Genomic DNA, 23021 nt, shown 5'->3' with positions numbered 1-23021 from the left:
GGCACAATAATCACAATAATCACAAAAACTGATACAGCAACACATTGATCTTAAACCGGAGCTGTTCCTGTTGGGTATCTAACCAGAGAAATTTAGTAGAGAAAATACGTATTGGATTATACATGTAATAACGGCAGCAAGAATGGTATTTGCACAAAATTGGGAAGCAGAAAAAATTCCTACAAAGGGAGAGCTAATTAAGAAAATATTAGAATGTGCAGAAATGAGTAGATTAATATTAGCAATTAGTGGGAAGGAAGAATCGGAGTGTTACAGCATATGGGGGAAATTTTATCAATGGATAGAGACTGAATATAGACAATAGGCAATGTAAAAATAAGAAATATGGGGGAAATATATTTATTTCATACATTAAATTCACAATACATTAAATTCAAATGTAAGAAGAAAGATAATTATGTACTAAGAAAATGATGATACATGTTGAATATGATGACACGGAAGCTCCACTCATTAATGTAGCTCTGGATAAACTTCCCATCACACCCTTTGTGTTGTCATGTTGTTTTGTGCTTTTTTCCATCATCCCAGGTGAGCTCCCTCCATTATTTCTGCTTAGGTGAGGCAACTTTTTCTGAATTTCAAAGCAATATAGCAATCCAGGACAAAATCCTGTCTCCCTTGAACGAGTTCTACCAAAACAAAATATTGCATAGCTTTGAAGGGAAAAAATAATAAGGATATAATAAAGAATACTAGAATATGACATACTGGTATACCAGATTCTGTAACCATGAGGTTCCTGTAATACATATATGCCTTTGCATTTGAATCACATATATTATGCCTTTATGTATCTCCTGTAACAAACACATTCTGTTATTAGGCCTCTGTAATGTCTCTGGTATTTGTCAAACATTTGTTCCTGCCATTTGATCTGAACCCATATCCATCTTCTTCCTGTTTTTCTCCTGCCATCTAAGAGCATGGTAGGCATCTCAGCTGGAACTGCAGACATCATCATCCGAGGGATAATTTACACTTCAGCCCTAACTTACACCTTTGATCTGTTCCCTGCAGCCCAGGGGGCCAAATGAGCAATTGGGAGAACAAAGGAAGAGATAAGGCTAATTGGGAGGCTTCTATTCCTGTCACAAGTAAATGCCTTATTCTCCATTATGTAAATAGTATATGAACAGAGTATCAGGGGTTAACTTATTCTTCACTTCTTAATGTATTCATACTTCACCACTCCCATACTTAGCTCCACCCATTGTATATATAAGGAGCTGCATACGTTCATTCTGTGCTTCTATCTGTGAATATTCAGTGAATATAGAATGCCTTATGTAAATAAAGAGAGATATATTTGAACTCTTAATTCTCAAATTATTTATTGAGTCTGATCCTGAAAATATCGCAACAATCTGGTAGCAGAGGATGGTTGAATTGACTCAATAAAAACTTAAATATGTCTAAAAGAGATAGGCCCAACACCAGGGCATACAACAAAGAAATGGAAGCGGATCAAGAAGTAATCGATGAGTCCACGAATGCAATTTCGAGAGAATCTGAAGAATACACCACAGAAGACGAAGAGATAATAAATGAAGATGATGATCAAGAGGAAAACGAAATAGAAAACAACGAACTCAGGTCAGAGATACTAAAACTTTTAAAAAGCCAAAAGAGCGATGAAAGTCTCGTCGCGAACCTCCAAGATATACTAAAAAACAACGGAGCAGCGAGAGAGAAACACATTGCTACTGAAAAGTCAAAAGACTCAAAAATAGTAAGTGATATGCTTACAGACAAAAACGCAGTGAAGAAGAGAAACAACAATCCCGCGCAAAATTTCGAATGGCAGCCATCTTGGTTTCAACAGACCCCCAAGATGAGCGAAGCAGAGCCAATCAGAAAGCAGGATTCAAAATTTCTGGCGCGAAAAGCCTTACTCGATACAAAAAATGAAAGAGAAAAAATATATACCTCAGAAGAATCAGAAATAGAGAACGAAGAAGATTCAACAGACATGCAAATAAAGTCAGCAATGAAAACGCTTTTTGCTGCATTTGGACCGAAACTGAAGATTACCAAAAAATCAACCAAAAAACAAGCAAGCAAGCCAACGCCTCAAAATCTACCCGCTCCTATCCAGACGGCGAGAGCACAGACACCTGAACCCAGAGAGCCCTGCAGATACCACCCCACGCCACAGACTGATTCAAGGACCAGCGCCTTCAGCGAAATGAAACGAGCACCCGCTATCACCAGGACTCCAAAGATCGAGCCGGAGACTGATTCATCGGAAGAAGAACAAAGCGAGGGAGCTGCAGCAGCGAGAACCTCTCACGACGACTCCAGGAACGAAATGAGCAACGCGCATGCGCAAGACTACGCAGACAACCCAGGAAGACATGAGATGCAGAGAGAACCATGCAGACTCGTTGCGAGCATCCCCACGCCGTTTTGCAACTTTCAGCATTTACGAGACCACGGACTACCTCCGGTTGTAAGTAATGGACCCAACAATGTTGGGAATTTACCCAGTGACTTCCCAAAGCTGAGAATAGATGGCATTAATTTGCAAGAATGGTATCAGCAGCTCCAGGTTGTCTTTATGAAAGAAAACTTACTATTTTTTATCACTAACCCCCCAAAAAGACCTTGGACTCTGAAGTTAGATTGCCTACACCATAGAGCATTTTTCTTATTAATTTCCAGTGTGTCTCCTGCAATGTATCACAGCATTAAGCAAAATCTGACTGTCTCAGAAATTATTCAATGCATGTTTAATTTGTTTCACAGTGAAAGTGTAGCCACTACCACAAGAATGTCTAAAGATTTCTTCTCTTCTAGGATAAAGCCAGGGGTTACCATAAGTGAACATTTAATATCTTTAAACAAAATTAGAGCGGAACTGCATTTAAGGGGGGAGGTGATTTCAGATCAAACGTAGAAAAGTGTTATCATCAACTCACTTGACCCATCATGGGATAATTATATGTCACATTTAGACACAATCAATCTAGGATACTTATCCATAGAAAGTCTATCCAATAAGTTAATAGCTGAAGACAATTCAAGGAGGAGTCGCTGTAACAATCACATAGAACACAAACAATATAGAAAGGTAGCATTTCAAGAAAGATATCATGAAACTTTTAGATGCCACAATTGTGGGTCCAAAGAACATAATAGGAGGGATTGTCCTAAAATTCCAAGAGAAAGACATAGGTCAGAATATAGAAATAGGTACAACAACAGACAGTCTTCCATTGATAGACATAGATATAGAAGTCCACCCAATTATAGAGAACATAGAGGGGGCAGAGATAATTCAAAGGATAGAAAATCTGGTTCACTGAATGGACTAAACAAACATGACAACACCAACATACAACAACCAGAGAACAATAATTGGCTTATTGATTCTGGAGCAACTAATCACACTACAAATAATAGAAATATATTGTCTTCATTTGTAGAGGATAAATTTGTAATCAAAGTAGCTAATCAAGAAAAAGTCCAAGTAATAGGTAGAGGGAATGTAACCTTACCTGGCCTAGGAAAAATAGAGGGGGTATTACTAATACCTGAAATACCTCATAACATTCTTAGTGCCATAAAACTAAGCAGAGATTCTGACATTAACATTGTGTTCTCAAAGGGAAAAGCAACATTAGAGAAAAATAGAATAAACATAGGTACAGTAATAATCAAAGGAGGTCTACCTTATTTAATGACAAAGGAGAAGTGGTTACACAACATTGATTCAAATGTGGAAGATGGCAATGAAATAGATTATGGAAACAATAGTAAAAGTGACAATGAGGAATGTGAAGTAACTCATAATCACAAAGATACACACGATATAAAAAAACCTAAGATAGGTAAACCAATTCACGATGAGTGTGCTCATGTTTTACATAGGAAGTTAGGACATGCCAGTTTTCCTGTAGTGCAAAAGATGACTGAACATGCAGAAGGTATTAAAATAAAAAATTGTGAAAACAATTGCTTAACGCATTGTAAGCCGCCCTGAGTCTCCGGAGAAGGGCGGCATATAAATCAAATAAAAAAAAAAAAAAAAAACTATTTGGAATGCTCAGTATGTAAATCTACAAAGCTGAAAACTAGTCCCAGACCTAGAAAATCAACGAGATCAACCAACAAAATTTTTGATTTGGTACACATGGACCTAGTTGGTCCACTAACACCATCAATTACTTATAAAAAGCGTTACTTTCTAACCATTGTAGATGATTATAGTCGTTATGGATTTGTTTACACATTAAAACATAAAGATGAAACCTTTCAGAAATTTAAAGAGTTTTACAAACGTATAGAAACACAGCACAATATTAAAATAAAACACCTCTCCTGCGCGAGCTGCACTGGCTCCCAGTGGTCTTCCGGGTGCGCTTCAAGGTGTTGGTGACCACCTTTAAAGCGCTCCATGGCTTAGGGCCAGGGTACTTACGAGACCGCCTTCTGCCACCAATAGCCTCCCACCGGCCAGTACGCTCGCACAGAGTGGGCCTCCTCAGGGTGCCGTCCGCCAGACAATGTCGGCTGGCGACCCCCAGGGGGAGAGCCTTCTCTGTGGCGGCGCCCACCCTCTGGAACAACCTTCCCCCAGAGTTACGTATAATAACAGACCTCCGGATTTTTCGTCGGGCCCTGAAAACCTATTTATTTCAACAAGCTGGGCTGGCCTGAGTTAAATTTTAAATTGATTTTAAATTGGGTTATCTTAATTTCGGCCAAAACATTTAATTATTTTAATATTGTTCTTAAATTTTGTATGCTTTGTTTTTATCTTGGCTGTGCACCGCCCTGAGTCCTATTTGGAGAAGGGCGGTATAGAAATTTAATAAATAAATAAATAAATAAATTAAAATAAAACAAATCATGACAGATAGGGGATGTGAATTCATGTCTAAGGAATTCTCCCAATGGCTAAAAGACAAAGGAATGTTACATTACACATCTAGCCCATTTTCCGCATTTCAGAACGGAGTGGTAGAGAGAAAGAACTCGACATTACAAACCATGATTAGATGCACATTAGAAGATGCTGGCTTAGGTAAACAATTCTGGTCAGAAGCCCTACAATATTCTAATTACACACAAAATAGAACTTGGTCCAGCATTGTAAATAAGACACCATATGAAGTAATGTATAATAGGAAACCAAAATTAGCACACATGCACATATTTGGAGTCACTGCAGACGTACACATACCTAAACAATTGAGGCGCAAAGGTGAGAACGTATCTAGAAGACTTAGATTTATGGGATACGAGACAGGTACAAAAGGATACAGATTCATCGATAATAATAATAAATTTATAGTTTCCAGAACGGCTGTGTTCCATGAACAGGCCAACTGGTCTAGAATACATCTTAATGAAATATTCCCAAATACCAACCCAGACATCAAACTCCAAGAAAAAAAGACTATAGAAAAACACAGTAACAACATGCATAAAAATAAAACCAAAACATGGACAAACAGTCAACACAAAATAAAGACAGACTCATTAACAAAAAAGGAAGCAAGGTATTTACATGACAATGATAGTAAGCCTGAAAGAACAATAAGAAGTAGCAGAAATCAAGTGCCAAACAAATACAAAGATTATGTAATGTATATGGATGGAGAATCATCAACACCTAATACATATGAGGAAGTGTTAAAACTTCCTCCTGAAGAAAAAGAAAAATGGGAATCAGCAATGACTAAAGAGATGGATAGTTTATGAGGGTTAAATGTATTCACACCTGCAATTGCACCAAAGGACAAAACCATCATTGGCACTAGGTGGATATATAAAATTAAAAATTTAGAGGGAGGCAATACTCTATACAAAGCTAGATTAGTTGCACAAGGTTATGCACAGAAATATCCCGAGGATTATACAGACACGTACTCTCCCACAGTAAGAACAGAGAGTGTCAAAACAGCTCTAGTTATAGCATCAGCTCTCAACCTCGATGTGTTCCAATATGACATACAGACTGCGTATTTACACGCAAAATTAGATAAAGAAATATATGTAAGAGCACCCCACAGTCAATACACAAACAAAAATGAGACTTGGTTATTAAATAAAAGTTTATACGGGTTGAAACAATCTGGTAAACAATGGTATGATTGTTTAGTAAAAGTACTCAAAACTATGAATTTTAATGCCACTACTGCTGATAATTGTTTCTTTGTGAAAAAGGAAAAAGATTCCCTAGAATTTGTATTAATCTATGTGGATGACATTTTGTACATAGGTAAACATAAAGAGAAGAAAGAAGCATTTGTAACAAAGCTGAATGAACATTTTTCACTGAAATCTTTGGGTAAAGTAAATAAGTATCTTGGTGTTCAAATCAGTAAAACCAGAAGAGGATTTAAGCTTTCTCAAAGAGACAAAATCATAGAGCTTTTAAATAAATGTAATTTAAATAATGCCAATAATGCCTGTGACACTCCCATGCAAACTGATTTTTTAAAGAATTCAGAAGAATCATCCCCTGAATTTAAAGATAATACATTTTACAGGTCAATCATAGGTTCACTTCTTTATATCTCTAATTGGACTAGACCTGATATTGCTTTACCACTCAATTTATTGTCCAGACATGTCAGCAAACCATCACTATACCATTGGGAAGCTGTCAAAAGGATATTAAGGTATTTGAAGAATAGTTTAGACTTCTGTTTATTATTGGAACCTAATAATGTCAAGGAGCCCATCCTTACATGTTACGCCGATGCGGATTGGGCTGGAGATATCTCATGTAGAAAAAGCACATCAGGTTATATATTCTTTCTTAACAGTTGTCCAGTTTACTGGTATACTGGCAAACAAGATTTAGTAGACACCTCAACAACAGAGGCAGAATATGTTTGTTTATCTAAAGCAGCAAATAACCTTGTATGGTTCAATGACTTACTTTCTGACATTTGGAAGAAACCCATCATGCCTTTCGTCATGCATGAAGATAACAAAGCTGCTATCGAAATATCTAGATCTGATGCTATTGGACAAAGGTCCAGACATATAGATATAAAATTTAAACATGTGAGACAGCTGTCCCAGGACGGATTTATCAAAGCAGTTCATTGTGAAACATCAGAGCAAATTGCTGACATATTGACAAAGCCTTTGCCGTCTAAGCAACATAAATACTTGACTTCTAAGTTACATGTCTTATATTGTTCTGAATCTGAATGTAATTATTGTAATATATCGAATCGGCATTTAGAGGGGGATTTGTCACAAGTAAATGCCTTATTCTCCATTATGTAAATAGTATATGAACAGAGTATCAGGGGTTAACTTATTCTTCACTTCTTAATGTATTCATACTTCACCACTCCCATACTTAGCTCCACCCATTGTATATATAAGGAGCTGCATACGTTCATTCTGTGCTTCTATCTGTGAATATTCAGTGAATATAGAATGCCTTATGTAAATAAAGAGAGATATATTTGAACTCTTAATTCTCAAATTATTTATTGAGTCTGATCCTGAAAATATCGCAACAATTCCTTTGCAGGGCAACAAGGAATACACAAAGCTAAACTAGGAGGCCAGAATTGGGTACTAAGCTGATGTCTCTGAGGGTGTAAAAGGACGCCATACCTTCCCCAATGGGTGCCTATCTCCTCGCATGCATTGTATCTGTATGTTCCGGATATAGTCCCACCCAGTATTTTGTTTTTGGCCATGAATAAAATCTGCTTTTTTTTTTGCAAGCCTCGTCTTGAGTCTCTCTCTCTGGCATTCTGGTGACTCAAGTATATTTTGGGACTTACAGCTTAATGATGCTGAACCCCCAAAGCACATGAGCCTCTTTTGCCCAAGTTCCAAATGTTGAGGGATCCAGCAGTTAAAGGGACCCAGAAAGAAACCAACTTGGATCCTATCAAAATTCCACGATTTTGTTTCCTTTTTCCAACAATGAGCTATTGATTTCTATGAGGAAATTCACCAGCAGGAACCATTGGCAGGAGATTCGGAGCCTCCAGTCCTCTTTAACTGGAGCTGCTCTGCTTTTGTGCAGGAATTCCTAGTTCTTCTACCTAGGAACAAGAATTGTCCTGGATCAAATAGTTGATGCTGCTTAGAAACACACTTGAGAGAGTCACATGGAGAGAGTATAGTTATTTATTTGCAACCTGCCTTTCTTACTTTTACTGATAAGGTGGAGAACAAATCCAAGAAAATGAAGGGGAATATTTGTAGCTCAGGGTTGCCATGAGGGGTCTCTCTCCCTTCTAGCAAAGATGATGTTAGTTTGGGCATTGAAACGTCTGCAAGAAGAGAAGCCCCGAGGAGCCCCTCCCCCCTCACATCCAGCACAGCTTCCTCCTCTCTTCCCCCAACAACAACCCTGTGAGGTGGGCTGGACTGAAAGAGCAGCTGATTCAAACTCAGGGTCTCCTAAGGTCCCAGAATAGACCCAACTGGCTGCCCTTCGTGGACTGGTATAAGGCTGCAGCCCCAGAACAGCCCCTGACCTCCGCTGGCCTCAATACGGAGGTTGGGGGGAGGAAGACCGGACCCTAAAGTTCAAAGGGAGCCCCCTCCCTTCCCACCTCCCCCCACCGTAATAAAAATAAAATAAATTAAAATGTAATTAAAATGTAATTTAAAAAAAACCATCAAAGAAAAACCTGGGGCCAATCCATGTCACCTTCTCCTTGTCTGATCTCCCAGCACCTGGGGAAAAGCCAGGGGTTTTAAGGCTAAAAGGGTGGGGGATTTTTAAGAATATGGCTCATATCTCAAAGCTTCCTTGGCCTTAGAGAGTCCCTTTAGCAGTTTCTGCTGGAAGACAAGGGGACCGTTGAGAGAATCCAATTGACAAGAGTTTCTGATGTCTGGGGAGGGTCTTACATGGTATGGACAGTTCACACCCCCAACAATGGAGGCCAAATTAGCCCTAGATTCAGCCACAGCACACTTGCTCCAATGAGGATCTGAGTGGGATGAGCATTTAAAGGCAACTTATTAAGAGTATTGTAGCAAAGAGATTTCCCTCAATGAAAAGAAGGAATCCAGGACGCAGAATCAGGTTTCATTTTATACTCCACAACAGTAGAAAAAGTAAAAAGTTGATTGCATGGAAAAAATCAGTGTCGACAAAAATCAATTTTAAAATATGAAAATCAGGTTTTTTTTAACTTAAATCATTTTTTTTATTTTTATCAAATTTATTTTAATAAAATGCTTTTGGAGTAAAAAACTATTTAAAGATAATTTTCTATCAAACAACAGCAGGGAGAAGCTCTTTAACACCCAGAACAATAAAGTTCAAATGAGCCCTAGATTTCAGCCACAGCACACTTGCTCCAATGAGGATCTGAGTGGGATGAGCATTTAAAGGCAATTTATTAGAATATTGTAGCAAAGAGATTTCCCTCAATGAAAAGAGGGAATGCAGGACACAAAGAGCGGCTGATTCAAACTCAGGGTCTCCTAAGGTCCCAGAATAGACCCAACTGGCTGCCCTTCATGGGCTGATATGAATCCTCCCCCCTCCCTCCGTCCCACCTCCGCCCCGACCGTAATAACCCGCGGCACTGCGCAGGCGCCATCTGCCTTGTTGCAGGAAGAAAGATGCTGATTGGTCGCGCTCGGGATGTCGGCGATGGGCAGGAGGACTCCGAGGGGCGGATCCTCCAAAGGAAAAAGGCGGAATTAGTGGAGAGAAAAGGGCGTGAAGCCTCCACTTCCGGAAACAAAACGGGCAACGAGGGAAGCAGCCTGAATCAGCGATAGAGGAGGCCGTTTGATGCAGGTTTGGCACAGGGGATGCTGGGAGTTGAAGTCCGGGAGGGTCTCTCCAGTGGCCTGGGAGCCTGAGGCCTAGTCTTGAGGGCGGGGACGGAGACAGGAGGTTGGGAGAGAGTCCGTGTCCGCCTGGAGAATGCCTGAAAGGCCCATGGGAGGCAGGGTCTTGGGCCTGGGCCTCCCCTGCGGGGAAGGGGATGCAGCCGTGACCCTTCTCTCTTTCTCCCCTGCAGGAGGACGGAGGATGGCGGCGGATGCAGGAAAGAGGCGCCGCCTGAGAGGAGGAGGAGGAGAGCGGGACCTGCAGAGCAGCCCTGCCCGGTCCCGGTGCGGCTTCCCCGGGAGACAGTGGGGAAAGGCCGGGGGCTCCGGGGCTGCAGGAGGGAGGAGCCCAGGGGAGGAGGAAACGGGCGGAGACCCCGAGACGGACCTGCAGGGCGGAGGCTCCTTCGGAAGACTCCGAAAGTCTCAAAGGATCCAGGAGGGAGGAAAGGAACATCAGTGCCCGGAATGTGGAAAAACCTTCAAAACAAACGGAAATCTTGAAAACCATTTAAAAATCCACACAGCAGAGAAACCATTTAAATGCCCGGAATGTGAAAAATCCTTCAGAACAAATGGACGTTTTGAAAACCACCTAAAAAACCACTCAGTTGGAAACCGATATCAATGCCTGGAGTGTGGAAAGAGCTTCAGTCAGAGGGGACATCTTCATACACATCAAAGAATCCACACAGGAGAAAAACCTCATAAGTGCCTGGAGTGTGGAAAGAGCTTCAGTCAGAGGGGACATCTTCATACACATCAAAGAATCCACACAGGAGAAAAACCTCATAAGTGCCTGGCAAGAAAGGTAATAAAATCCAATTAAAACTTTCACTTTTAATAAATTTAATACATTTTTTTCTTTTAATAAATTCCTTTAGTCTTGCAGGGCCATGCCCAGGGTCCCAGACCTGAGTTTGACTGCTGTCGGTCATTCTGATGGCAACTAGCAGAGCAGGCTGTCCTGGGAGGGGCGGGAGGCCTTGTATGAGTCTGGATGTCCATCTGTCAGTGGTTCAGGAATGTTGGATTTTCTCTCTCTCTCTCTTTTTTTATTTAAAAAGTTTTACAAATACATTTTCTCCCCAATTTCCACCCCCCCCAAACCCCTCAAACCCTCCCTAACCCTTCCCTTCCCCCCCAGGACTTCCACAAAATAAAATCCTAATCAAAAATACATTTTATGAAACTTAAACCCCTCCGCCCCCTGTATACTATTTATACCTTCATAAAAATCAGTTAATCTATCCCTACATAATACATTCATTCAGCTAAAAGCTATCTGATATTTCCTAGTTTGATATTTATTCTGCACATAATCTATCCACTTTTTCCACTTCCATACATAAGACTCTTGAGTTCGGTCTTTTAAATATGCTGAAATCTTCGCCATCTCTGCAAAACTGGCCATCTTCAAAGTCCATTCTTCAATAGTGGGCATAGCTTCATTTTTCCAGTATTGACCTATCAATAATCTCGCTGCTGTCACCATATACAATATCAGCTTTGTTTCACCCAAAGTAAAACCCTTAACTATACCCAATAGAAACAGTTGTGGAGCAAACTGAAGTTTTTTCTTCAAAACATTTTGCATAACCCACCAAATTTTTATCCAAAAAGCCTTCACTTTCTTACAAGCCCACCACATATGATAATATGTGGCATCTATGCAATCACATCTCCAGCATTTTGGTTGAACATTAGGATACATACACGATAATTTCTTAGGATCTAAATGCCACCTATAAAACATTTTATAAAAATTTTCCCTCAGATTCTGCAACTGTGTAAATTTAACATTCTAGACCCATATTTTTTCCCATGTTTCCAACATCACTGGTTCTGCAAAATTTTGTGCCCACTTTATCATACAATCTTTAACCAATTCATTTTCCGAATCCCTTTCTAGCAAACCCTCTTAATATGCATTGGACCTTTCTCTCTTATATGTCTAACCAATTCTTCTTCATGCATCATTATACCAGTTTTTTTATCTTCTTTCCATCTCAGTTGAAGTTGATTATACTGTAGCCAAATTAAATTAATCCCTTCTTCCAACAGTATTTCTAATGTCTTTAATTGCCATCTGCCCCCATCCATAAAAAGAACTTCTTTGTATAACCCCCCCCCCGAGTGACATTATATTTGTATTCCACATGATATGACCAAGATCCAGCCATAATGGTATTTTGTAATCCCATTTGAATCGGTGCTTCTTCCAAACTCTCATCAAAGAGTTCCTAAGTATGCGGCTTTTGAATACTTTATCCACTTTGTTCTCATAGAATAAATATGCATGCCAACCAAATTCAAGATCATGACTTTCTATATTCAATATTCCAGTCTTTATCCTTCCAAACCAATCACTTGCTTGCGTCAAAGCTGCTGCTTCATAATACAATTGTAGGTTTGGAAGTTTAAGGCCTCCCCTTTCTGGAACATCTTGCATAATTTTCAGTTTGACTCTTGGCTTTTTCTCATTCCAGACAAACTTATTCAGTCCATTTTGCCATTCTCTCAATTGCTTATCACTTTTAAGCACCGGAATCATTTGAAACAAAAAGAGAAATCTAGGCAAAACGTTCATCTTAACTGCTGCTATTCTTCCAAGCAACGACAGCTGCAGTTTTTTCCACGTCTCCAAATCCTTTTGTACCTCTCGCCACAACACCTCATAATTATTTTGAAATAATTTTATATTTGAGTCTGCAACTTGTACTCCTAAATATTTAACTTTTGATACTATTTCAAAGCCTGCCTTGCTTTCAAGTTCCTGCTTACGATCTTGTGTCATATTTTTAACAATCATCTTAGTCTTTTTCTGGTTCAGTCTAAATCCTGATATCATACCATATTCTTTTATAATGTCTTTCATCTGAATTATTGATTCCATTGGCTGTGTTAGGGTAAAAACCAGATCATCTGCAAATGCCTTGGTCCTATAATCCTCATGCCTAATAGCTATGCCATGTAATAAGTTTGAATCCCGTATTGTATTCAACAAGACTTCTAATGTTAGAATAAATAACAATGGGGATAACGGACAACCTTGTCTTGTTCCTTTTTCAATACTAAAATTTGTAGTCAGACTTCCATTAATAATAATTTGTGCCGTTTGTTGTTGATAAATTGCTGAAACCGCCTGTGTAAACTGATCCCCAAAGTCCATTTTTCTCAAAATCTTTAATAGAAAGTTCCAACCCACTCTATCAAAGGCCTTCTCCGCATCCAGAAACACCAGCACTGCAGATATCTGTAGGAATGTTGGATTCTCAACGGGGCAGCTGTGGACGAGATCCCTGCCTGATCCCTGTCCAAGGGCTGCAGTTGAGGGCTGCTCCAATTGTTAGACTTTGAAGTTAAACTCTGTGCAGCTCCCAGAAAGCCATTTTAAAAACAAAGAAACAAACAAAAACCTGGGGGCCAATCCATGCCACCTTCTCCTTGTCTGACCTCCCAACACCTGGGGAAGAGGCAGGTGTTTTAAGGCTAAAAGGGTGGGGGCTTTTTAAGAATATGGCTCATATCTCACAAAGCTTCCTTGGCCTTAGAGAGTCCCTTGTAGGGGTTTCTGCTGGAAGACAAGGGGACCATTCAGGGAATCCAACTGAGAGCTTCAGATGCTGGGGATGGTCTTAATAGGTCCCCACATTTGGGAAATCCACATAGATTATATCAAACAATGGCAGGGAGAAGCTCCTTCGCACTCACAACAATGAAGGCCAAATGAGCCCTAGATTCAGCCACAGCACACTTGCTTCAATGAGGATCTGAGTGGGATGAGCATTCAAAGGCAATTTATTAAGGAAAGGGATTTCCCTCAATGAAAAGAGGGAATCCAGGACACAAAGAGCGGCTGATTCAATCTCAGGGTCTCCAAAGGTCCCAGAATAGACCCAACTGGCTGCCCTTCATGGGCTGATGTAAGGCTTCAACTCCTGACCTCCGCGAGCCTCAATACGGGGGGGGGGGGATCAGACCCGACCCCAAAGTTTAAGAAGGCCGCTGATTGGTCGTGCTCGGGATGTCGACGATTGGCAAATGGATTCTGAGTGGCAGTTCCTCCAAAGGAAAAGGCGGAACTAGTGGAGAAAAAAGCCTCCACTTCCGGAAGCCTCCACTTCCGGAAACAAAATGGGCAACGAAGGAAGCTGCCTGAATCGGCGATAGAGGAGGCCATTTGATGCAGGTTTGGCGCAGGGGATGCTGGGAATCGTAGTCCGGGAGAGTCTTTCTGGTCCGCACGAGGGGGGGGCTTGGGCCTGGGCTGCCCCTGCGGGGAACGGGATGCAGCCATGACCCTCTTCTCTTTCTCCCCTGCAGGATGGCGGCGGATGCAGGAAAGAGGCGGCAGCCGAGAGGAGGAGGAGGAGAGCGGGCCCCGGCGTGGCTTCCCTGGGAGACGGCAGGGAAAGGCCGGGGGGCTCCGGGGCTGCAGGAGGAAGGAGCCCAGGGGGAGCCCGGGAAAGGCGGCTGCCTGGAGGGCGATGCGGGGAGGAGGAAACAGGCGGAGACCCCGAGACGGGGCTGGAGGGCGGAGGCTCCTTTGGAAGACCCCGAAAGCCCCAGAGGATCCAGGAGAAAGCAAAGAAACATCAGTGCCTGGAATGTGGAAAAACCTTCAAAACAAACGGAAATCTTCAAAGCCATCTAATTATCCACACAGGAGAAAAACCTCATAAGTGCCTGGAGTGTGGAAAGAGCTTCAGTGATAGGAGCAACCTTTATACACATCAAAGAGTCCACTCAGGAGAAAAACCTCATAAATGCCTTGAGTGTGGAAAGAGATTCAGTCAGAGGAGCAACCTTAATACACATCGAAGAATCCACTCAGGAGAAAAACCTCATAAATGCCTTGAGTGTGGAAAGAGCTTCAGTCAGAGGAGCAACCTTTATAAACATCAAAGGTTCCACTCAGGAGAAAAACCTCATAAATGCCTTGAGTGTGGAAAGAGCTTCACTCATAGCAGCGGCCTTTATACACATCAAAGAATCCACACAGGAGAGAAACCTTATAAGTGCCTTGAGTGTGGAAAGAGCTTCACTCATAGCAGCAGCCTTTATACACATCGAAGGATCCACACAGGAGAGAAACCTTATAAGTGCCTTGAGTGTGAAAAGAGCTTCATTCAGAGCAGCAAACTTTACATACATCAAAGGATCCACACAGGAGAGAAACCTCATAAGTGCCTTGAGTGTGGAAAGAGCTTCAGTAAGAGGGGACATCTTTATACACATCAAAGAATCCACTCAGGAGAAAAACCTCATAAATGCCTGGAGTGTGGAATGAGCTTCAGTCAGAGGGGACATCTTTATAAACATCAAAGGATCCACTCAGGAGAAAAACCTCATAAGTGCCTGGAGTGTGGAAAGAGCTTCACTCATAGCAGCACCCTTTATACACATCAAAGGATCCACTCAGGAGAAAAACCTCATAAGTGCCTGGAGTGTGGAAAGAGCTTCACTCATAGCAGCGGCCTTTATACACATCAAAGAATCCACTCAGGAGAAAAACCTCATAAGTGCCTGGAGTGTGGAAAGAGCTTCACTCATAGCAGCACCCTTTATACACATCAAAGGATCCACTCAGGAGAAAAACCGTATAAATGCCTTGAGTGTGGAAAGAGATTCAGTCAGAGGGGAAACCTTTATACACATCAAAGGATCCACTCAGGAGAAAAACCTCATAAATGCCTGGAATGTGGAAAGAGCTATACTGAGCGTAGTAGCCTTAATCAACACCTAAGAATTCACGTGGGAGAAAAATGAAAAACACACCTGAGTGTGAGAAGACCTTCAGTCACGGTGTATCTCGGGAATTGAATTGAATTGTATATTTAATTTGGCCAAATGTGAATAGACACCCTAGGAATTCACCTAGTGCATATTCATGATCATTATAATAATTCCAATAAGAGGAATTATTGGTCTTTACTCCAAATGAGTAAAGAAGACAATAAGGATAAATAATAACTGCCAAATAAGGGACTTTCTCAGGCTGAATAATAAAGGACTTTTTTAATTGTACATGGTAGATTTTTCAACTGGTCTAAATTGTACCTTTCCCAACAGACATGCCATTTCCCATGTGAATGTTCTTTTTTTTTTTATTGAAAAAGTTTTACAAATACAAATTTTCCCCCTTTCCCCCCCCCCCTTTCCCTCCCTAACCCTCCCTTACCCTCCCCTCCCCCCCATGGCTTCCCCAGGATGAAATCCAAATCCAAATCACATTATATAATAGTTTACCGTCCATCTACTCTACCCCCTGTGTAGTATACATTTCTTCCTGACATTCTAGTATTCTATCCCCTATATACTCTACATTTCTACACAACATTCAACTAAAAGTTATATGATATTTCCTAGTTTAATATTTATTCTGCACATAATCTATCCCTTTCCTCTACTCCCATATATAGATCTCTTGGGTCCAGTCTTTTATATATGCTGATATCTTCGCCATTTCTGCAAAACTGTCCACCTTCGGAGTCCATTCTTCTATAATAAACATAACATTCCTTTTCCAATATTGAACAATCAGTAACCTAGCCTATCACCATATACCATATCAATTTTGTTTCATCCACTTTCCCGCAGGTCCACCATATATAATAATTTATAGCATCTAAACAAATACATCAAATCCTTCTTCCAACAGTGTATTTAATGTCTTTAGTTGCCATCTGCCCCCATCATTGAAGAGTACTTCTATATATAAACCCCCCCCCGAGTGACTTTATATTTATATTTATATTCCATATGATATCTTCTGTAAAGTCCTTCATCTAGATTATTAGTTCCATCGACCGTGTTAGGGTAACAACCAGATCAACTGCAAGTGCCCATGTTCCATAGTCCTCTTGCCTCATAGCTATTCCCTTCAACGTACACATAATCCATCTTTCTTAAAGTCTGTAATAGAATATTCCAATTCACTCAATTACAGGCCTTCTCCGCATCCTAAAACACCAGCACTGCAGCGATCTGTTTATTCTTCTCAAGATAGTCCAATAAATCTATAATTTGCCTCACATTATCTTTCATATATCTGTCTTCTATGAATCCTGCTTAATCATGAATCAGCTCTTAGATAACTGGCATTAATCTGTTGGCTAATAGTTTTGCAAAAATTTTATACTCCATATTCAAAAGAGATATTAGTCTAAAATTTTTTAGTTTTGTAGAACCTGCTTCTTTTCTTGCCTTGTGCTGGCTTAGACCTCTGCTGTTGTTGTTTTTCTGGAGTTTGTGTGTAGGCTGATCGGATTATGCGCTGATCTTTAACTTTGTAGGACATCAGATCAAGATCCAAAGCCACTTCTCTTGTATTTTTAGGTGGTTCACCTTTAACCTTTAAAGGAAAATCCGGGAACGGCTCATCCAAAGAGCCCCCTAGAGTTCCTTGTATTTTCATTGCCTCCATCTCCATCTGCTTCCACTGGTCTTCAATCTCTTGTTCGATTTGCTTTTCTTTATCAGCCTCCTGTATTAACACTGAAGCTCTGAGCCGCTGTTGACTCGCCGACAGTCCCATTCATTTTAATAGGGCGGCTGGTGATGCATCAGTGACACAACCAGGTGAGGGACGTGGCTGGCAGCAGGTGAGTGGATGCCCTCTCACAGGCCCTGCCATGATGGATCTGAAATGACAGGTGCTTTATGAGTTATCTCATGGTTACTGTGAAACTCTGTGGATGTATCAATGCAGTGCATGTTATTTCAGCTTGCGGTGCTTGGATTCATTGAATGAGTTTAGCAGAAATGTAAATATTGCAGAATATACATCTTCATGCTACATAACTAAGCTCCATTTCAACCTGAATAAACTACATTATTAATGTATCTTAAATGGAAAATTATCTTTATGATTCTTGATGAACGTTTCTTTTCTTTTATGTACACTGAGAGCATATGCACCAAGACAAATTCTTTGTATGTCCAATGACACTTGGCCAATAAAAAATTCTATTCGATTTTATTCTAATAGCATAGAATAGAATAGAAATCCCAAGGGAATTTTTACCCCAAAAGCATTTCATTAAAATAAATTTGATAAAAAATAACAAAAAAATCCCATTTAAATCAAAATTATGATTTTTTATTTATTTTTTTAATCAGTTTTTATCCACCCTTATTTCTTCCATACAATCAACTCTTATTTTGTACTTTTTCTATTGTATGGGGTATAAAATGAAACCCGATTCTGTGTCCTGGATTCCCTCTTTTCATTAAGGGAAATCTCTTTGCTACAATACTCTAATAAGTTGCCTTTAAATAGTCATCGGACTCAGTGCCTAATTGAAGCAAGTGTGCCGTGGCTGAATCTAGGGCTAATTTGGCCTCCATTGTTGGGGGTGTGAACTGTCCATACCATGTAAGACCCTCCCCAGACATCAGAAACTCTTGTCAATTGGATTCTCTCAACGGTCCCCTTGTCTTCCAGCAGAAACTGCTAAAGGGACTCTCTAAGGCCAAGGAAGCTTTGTGAGATACGAGCCAGATTCTCAAAGGGCCTCCAAAGGGCGACCAAACCAATCACTAAAGCTGCCCAGTTCTCATATTTTTGCACAAAAGGCAGACTGTTGTAGACTGCCTCTGTCAAGGGAAGCTCCACTTTTTTTTTTTTTGAGAAAAAAATTATTATTTTTTTAAACAAACAATTTATCATTAATCAATCAGTGTAACATCTTGGTACAACATTTATTTAAAAATTTAAACAAAGTTTATCTTTGAACATTTTTCCCAATCTTTCCGGTGACATGTTTTATAGATGGCACATGTCACCGGATATAGATTGGCAAAAATGTTCAAAGATAAATCAGCTAAATTTTGGAAATGCCACCAGACATCGGGATCGTATTATCACATGTGGTGGACATGTCCAGAAGCGAGAAATTATTGGGCACAATAATCACAATAATCACAAAAACTGATACAGCAGCATATTGATCTTAAACCGGAACTGTTCCTGTTGGGTATCTTACCAGAGAAATTTAGTAGAGAAAATACATATTTGATTATACATGTAATAAAGGCAGCAAGAATGGTATTTGCACAAAATTGGGAAGCAGAAAAAATTCCTACAAAGGGAGAGCTAATTAAGAAAATATTAGAATGTGCAGAAATGAATAGATTAATATTAGCAATTAGTGGGAAGGAAGAATCGGAGTGTTACAGCATATCCATTTTATCAGTGGATAGAGACTGAATATAGACAATAGGCAATGTAAAAATAAGAAATATGGGGAAAATATGTTGTAATACATTAAACGTAAATGTAAGAGGAAAGATAAATATGTACTAAGAAAATTATGATACATGTTGAATATGATGACACGGAAGCTCCACTCATTAATGTAGCTCTGGATAAACTTCCCATCACACCCTTTGTGTTGCCATGTTGTTTTGTGCTTTGTTCCATCATCCCAGGTGAGCTCCCTCCATTATTTCTGCTTAGGTGAGACACCTTTTCCTGAATCCCAAAGTAATACAGCAATCCAGGACAGAAAGCAAAGTCCTGTCTCCCTTGAACCACTTCTGCAAAAACAAAATACTGCATAGCTTAATGATGCTGAACTCCCAAGGCACATGACCCTCTTTTGGCCAAGTTCCAAGTGTTGAGGGATCCAGCAGTTAAAGGGACCCAGAAAGAACCCAATTTGGATCCTATCAAAATTGCCTGATTCCCTGCCTCCTTTTTCCAATGTGTTGGAATGATAGCAGGAACCATTGGCAGGACGTTTTCATCCTTAGGTCCTCTTTAACTGGGGACGGTCTGCTTTTGTGCATGAATTCCGAATTAGAATAGAATCACAGAGTTGGAAGGGACCTTGGAGGTCTTCTAGTCCAACCCCCTGCTTAGGCAGGAAACCCTACAGCACTTCAGACAAATGGTTATGCAATCTCTTCTTTAAAACTTCCAGTGTTGGAGCGTTCACAACTTCTGGTGGCAAGTTGTTCCCCTGGTTAATTGTCAGGAAATTTCTCCTTAGTTCTAAGTTGTTTCTCTCCTTGATGAGTTTCCACCCGTTGCTTCTTTTGTCCTGCCCTCAGGGGCTTTGGAGAATAGCTAGGCTCCCTCTTCTATCTCGGAACAAGAATTCTCCTGGATCAAATAGAGGCCATGTAGTTGCTTCTTAAAAGCACATTTGTCAGTTATTGAATCCATATAAAGAATTTATTAGAATCCTGGATTTATTTTTTGCAAATAAGGCAGAGAAGATATCCAATAAAGGGGAATATTTGCAGCTGAGGGTTGAACTGAGGGGTCTTTGGAGCTCTCTGAGCCCCTCTCCCTTCTAGCCATGAGGAAGGAAGCTACTTTGGGCAATGAAACCTCTGCAAGAAGAGAAGCCACGAGGAGCCCTCCCCCCTCCCATCCAGCACAGCTTCCTCCTCTCTTCCGCCAACAACAACCCTGTGAGGTGGGCTGGACTGAAAGAGCGGCTGATTCAAACTCAGGGTCTCGTAAGGTCCCAGAATAGACACAACTGGCTGCCCTTCATGGACTGGTATAAGGTCGCATCTCCAGAAGAGCCCCTGACCTCCCCCTCCCTCAATACGAAGGGGGGAGACGGGACCCAAAGTTCAAACGGAGACCCCCCCACCTCCGCCCCGGACCATAATAACCGGCGGCACCGCGCAGGCGCCATCTGCCTTGTTGAGGGAAGAAGGACGCTGATTGGTCGCGCTCGGGATGTCGGCGATGGGCAAATGGACTCCGTGGGGTGGATCCTCCAAAGGAACAGGCGCAACTAGTGCAGAAAAAAAGGGCGTGAAGCCTCCACTTCCGGAAACAGAACGGGCAACGAGGGAAGCTGCCTGAATCGACGACAGAGGGTCTCTCCAGAGAAGGGAGGCTTGGGAGCCCGAGGCCTACTCTGGGGGCGGGCGGGGAGGGAGACGGGAGGCTGGGAATGAGGCCGTGTCTGTCTGGAGAATGCCCGGGAGGCCCGTGGAAGGCGGGGGCTTGGGCCTGGGCCTCCCCTGCGGGGAAGGGGAGGCAGCCGTGACCCTCTTCTCTCTCTCCCCTGCAGGAGGACGGAGGATGGCGGCGGATGCAGGAAAGAGGCGCCGCCTGAGAGGAGGAGGAGGAGAACGGGCCCCACGGAGCAGCCCTGCCCAGTCCCAGCGCGGCTTCCCCTGTAGACGGCGGGGAAAGGCCAGGGGGCCTCTGGGGCTGCAGGAGGGAGGAGCCCAGGGGGAGCCCGGGAAAGGCGGCTGCCTGGAGGGCGATGCGGGGAGGAGGAAATGGGCGGAGACCCTGAGACAAGCCTGGAGGGCGGAGGCTCCTTCGGAAGACCCCCAAAGCCCGGAAGGATCCAGGAGGGAGGAAAGGAACATCAGTGCCCGGAATGTGGAAAAACTTTCAAAAGAAACGACTATCTTCAAAGGCATCTTAGCATCCACTCAAGAAAGAATATATTTGAATGCCTGGAGTGTGGAAAGAGCTTTAATTATAGGAGCAACTTTGATAGACATTTAAGAAGCCACTCAGGAGAAAAACCTCATAAATGCCTAGAATGTGGAAAGAGCTTCAGTCAGTTGGGAAACCTTTATACACATCAGAGGATCCATTCTGGAGATAAGCCATATCAATGCCTGGAGTGTGGAAAGAGATTCAGTCAGAAGGAATATCTTTATAGACATCAAAGAATCCACTCAGGAGAGAAACGGAATAAATGCTTGGAGGGTGGAGAGACCTTCAGAAGATCTGGGAATTCCGAAAGGATCCACAAGAGAGGAAAGAAATACGAATGCCCGGAATGTGAAAAATCCTTCAAAAGAAACGGAAATCTTGAAAACCATTTAAAAATCCACTCAAGAAAGAATCCACTTAAATGCCCAGAGTGTGGAAAGAGCTTCAATTCTAGGAGCCACTTTAGTAGACATCAAATAGACATCCATTCCGGAGAAAAGCCATGCAAATCCCTTGAGTGTGGAAAAACCTTCAAAAGAAATGACCATCTTCAAACTCATCTAAGAATCCACTCAGGAAAAAAACCTCATAAGTGCCTGGAGTGTGGAAAGAGCTTCAGTCAGAGGAGCAACCTTTATAGACATCAAAGGATCCGTTGGGGAGAGAAACCAAAGAAATACCTGGAGGGCAGAGGCTCCTTCGGAATATCCCGAAAGCCCCGAAGGATCCAGGGGGAAGCAAAGGAACATCAGTGCCCGGAATGTGGAAAAACCTTCAAAAGAAAGGGAAATCTTGAAAACCATTTAAAAATCCACTCAGGAGAAAAGAAATATGAATGCCCAGAATTTGAAAAATTCTTCAAAAGAAACGACCATCTTGAAAGTCATTTAAGGATCCACACAGGAGAAAAACCTCATAAATGCCTGGAGTGTGGAAAGAGCTTTCGTCATACCAGCCACCTTTATAGACATCAAAGGATCCATTTGATAGAGATACCGAAGAAATGCCTGGAGGGCGGAGGCTCCTTCAGAAGGCCCCAAAGGATCCAGGAGGGAGGAAAGAAAGATCAGTGACCAGAATGTGGAAAAACTTTCAAAAGAAAGGGAAGTCTTCAAAGGCATCTAAGGATCCACTCAAGAGAGAAGCCATACAAATGCCTCAAGTGTGGAAAAGCCTTCAATAGAAATGACTATACTCAAACTCATCTAAGAATCCACACAGGAGAAAAGCCTCATAAGTGCCTGGAGTGTGGAAAGAGCTTTACTAACGGTGTAAATCTCTGTCGACATAAAATAATTCATACAGGAGAAAAACCACATAAATGTCTTGATTGTGGAAAGAGCTTCAATCGGAGAGGAAATCTTTACGTGCATCAAAGAATCCACTCAGGAGAGAAACCACATAAATGCCTTGAGTGTGGAAAGAGCTATATTGAGAGTAGTAGCCTCAATCGACACCAAAGAATTCACGTGGGAGAAAAATGATAAACATGCCTGAGTGTGAGAAGTCACAGAAGGTATCTCAGGAATTGAATTGAATTGCATATTTAATTTGGCCAAGTATGAATAGACACAGTAGGAATTTGTCTTGAGTGCAAAAGCTCTCAGTGTACCTACAAAGCAACAGAATAATGATATTCATGATAGTACTTATAATAATTCCAATAAGACGGTTGAATAAAGGTAATAAGGGTAAATAATAACTGCCAAATAAGGGACTTTCTCAGGCTGAATAACAAAGGACTTTTTCAATCGTACATGCTTGATGTTTCAACTGGCTGAAATTGTAC

The 23021-nt window shown here is 41.4% G+C and overlaps 1 protein-coding gene and 1 pseudogene across 1 annotated transcript in view; both read left to right on the top strand.

Moving 5' to 3' along the window:
• Nucleotides 1-15837, top strand: part of LOC139325576 (uncharacterized) — a 200861-nt gene extending 185024 nt beyond the window's left edge. Inside the window, 2 exon segments of the mRNA XM_070955513.1 lie at nt 10247-10598; nt 14405-15837. Coding sequence (XP_070811614.1) covers nt 10247-10598; nt 14405-15579 — 1527 coding nt within the window. The 3' untranslated portion in view covers nt 15580-15837.
• A 5226-nt stretch (nt 15838-21063) lies between these two features.
• Nucleotides 21064-22782, top strand: LOC139325872 (zinc finger protein 420-like; annotated as a pseudogene).
• The last annotated feature ends 239 nt before the right edge of the window (nt 22783-23021 follow it).

Source organism: Pituophis catenifer, unplaced genomic scaffold (genome assembly GCF_029215685.1).
Source record: "Pituophis catenifer annectens isolate HBS135680 unplaced genomic scaffold, rPitCat1.0.hap2 SCAF_17, whole genome shotgun sequence".
NCBI lineage: Eukaryota > Metazoa > Chordata > Lepidosauria > Squamata > Colubridae > Pituophis > Pituophis catenifer.
This window is presented reverse-complemented; position numbering and strand designations above follow the sequence as displayed.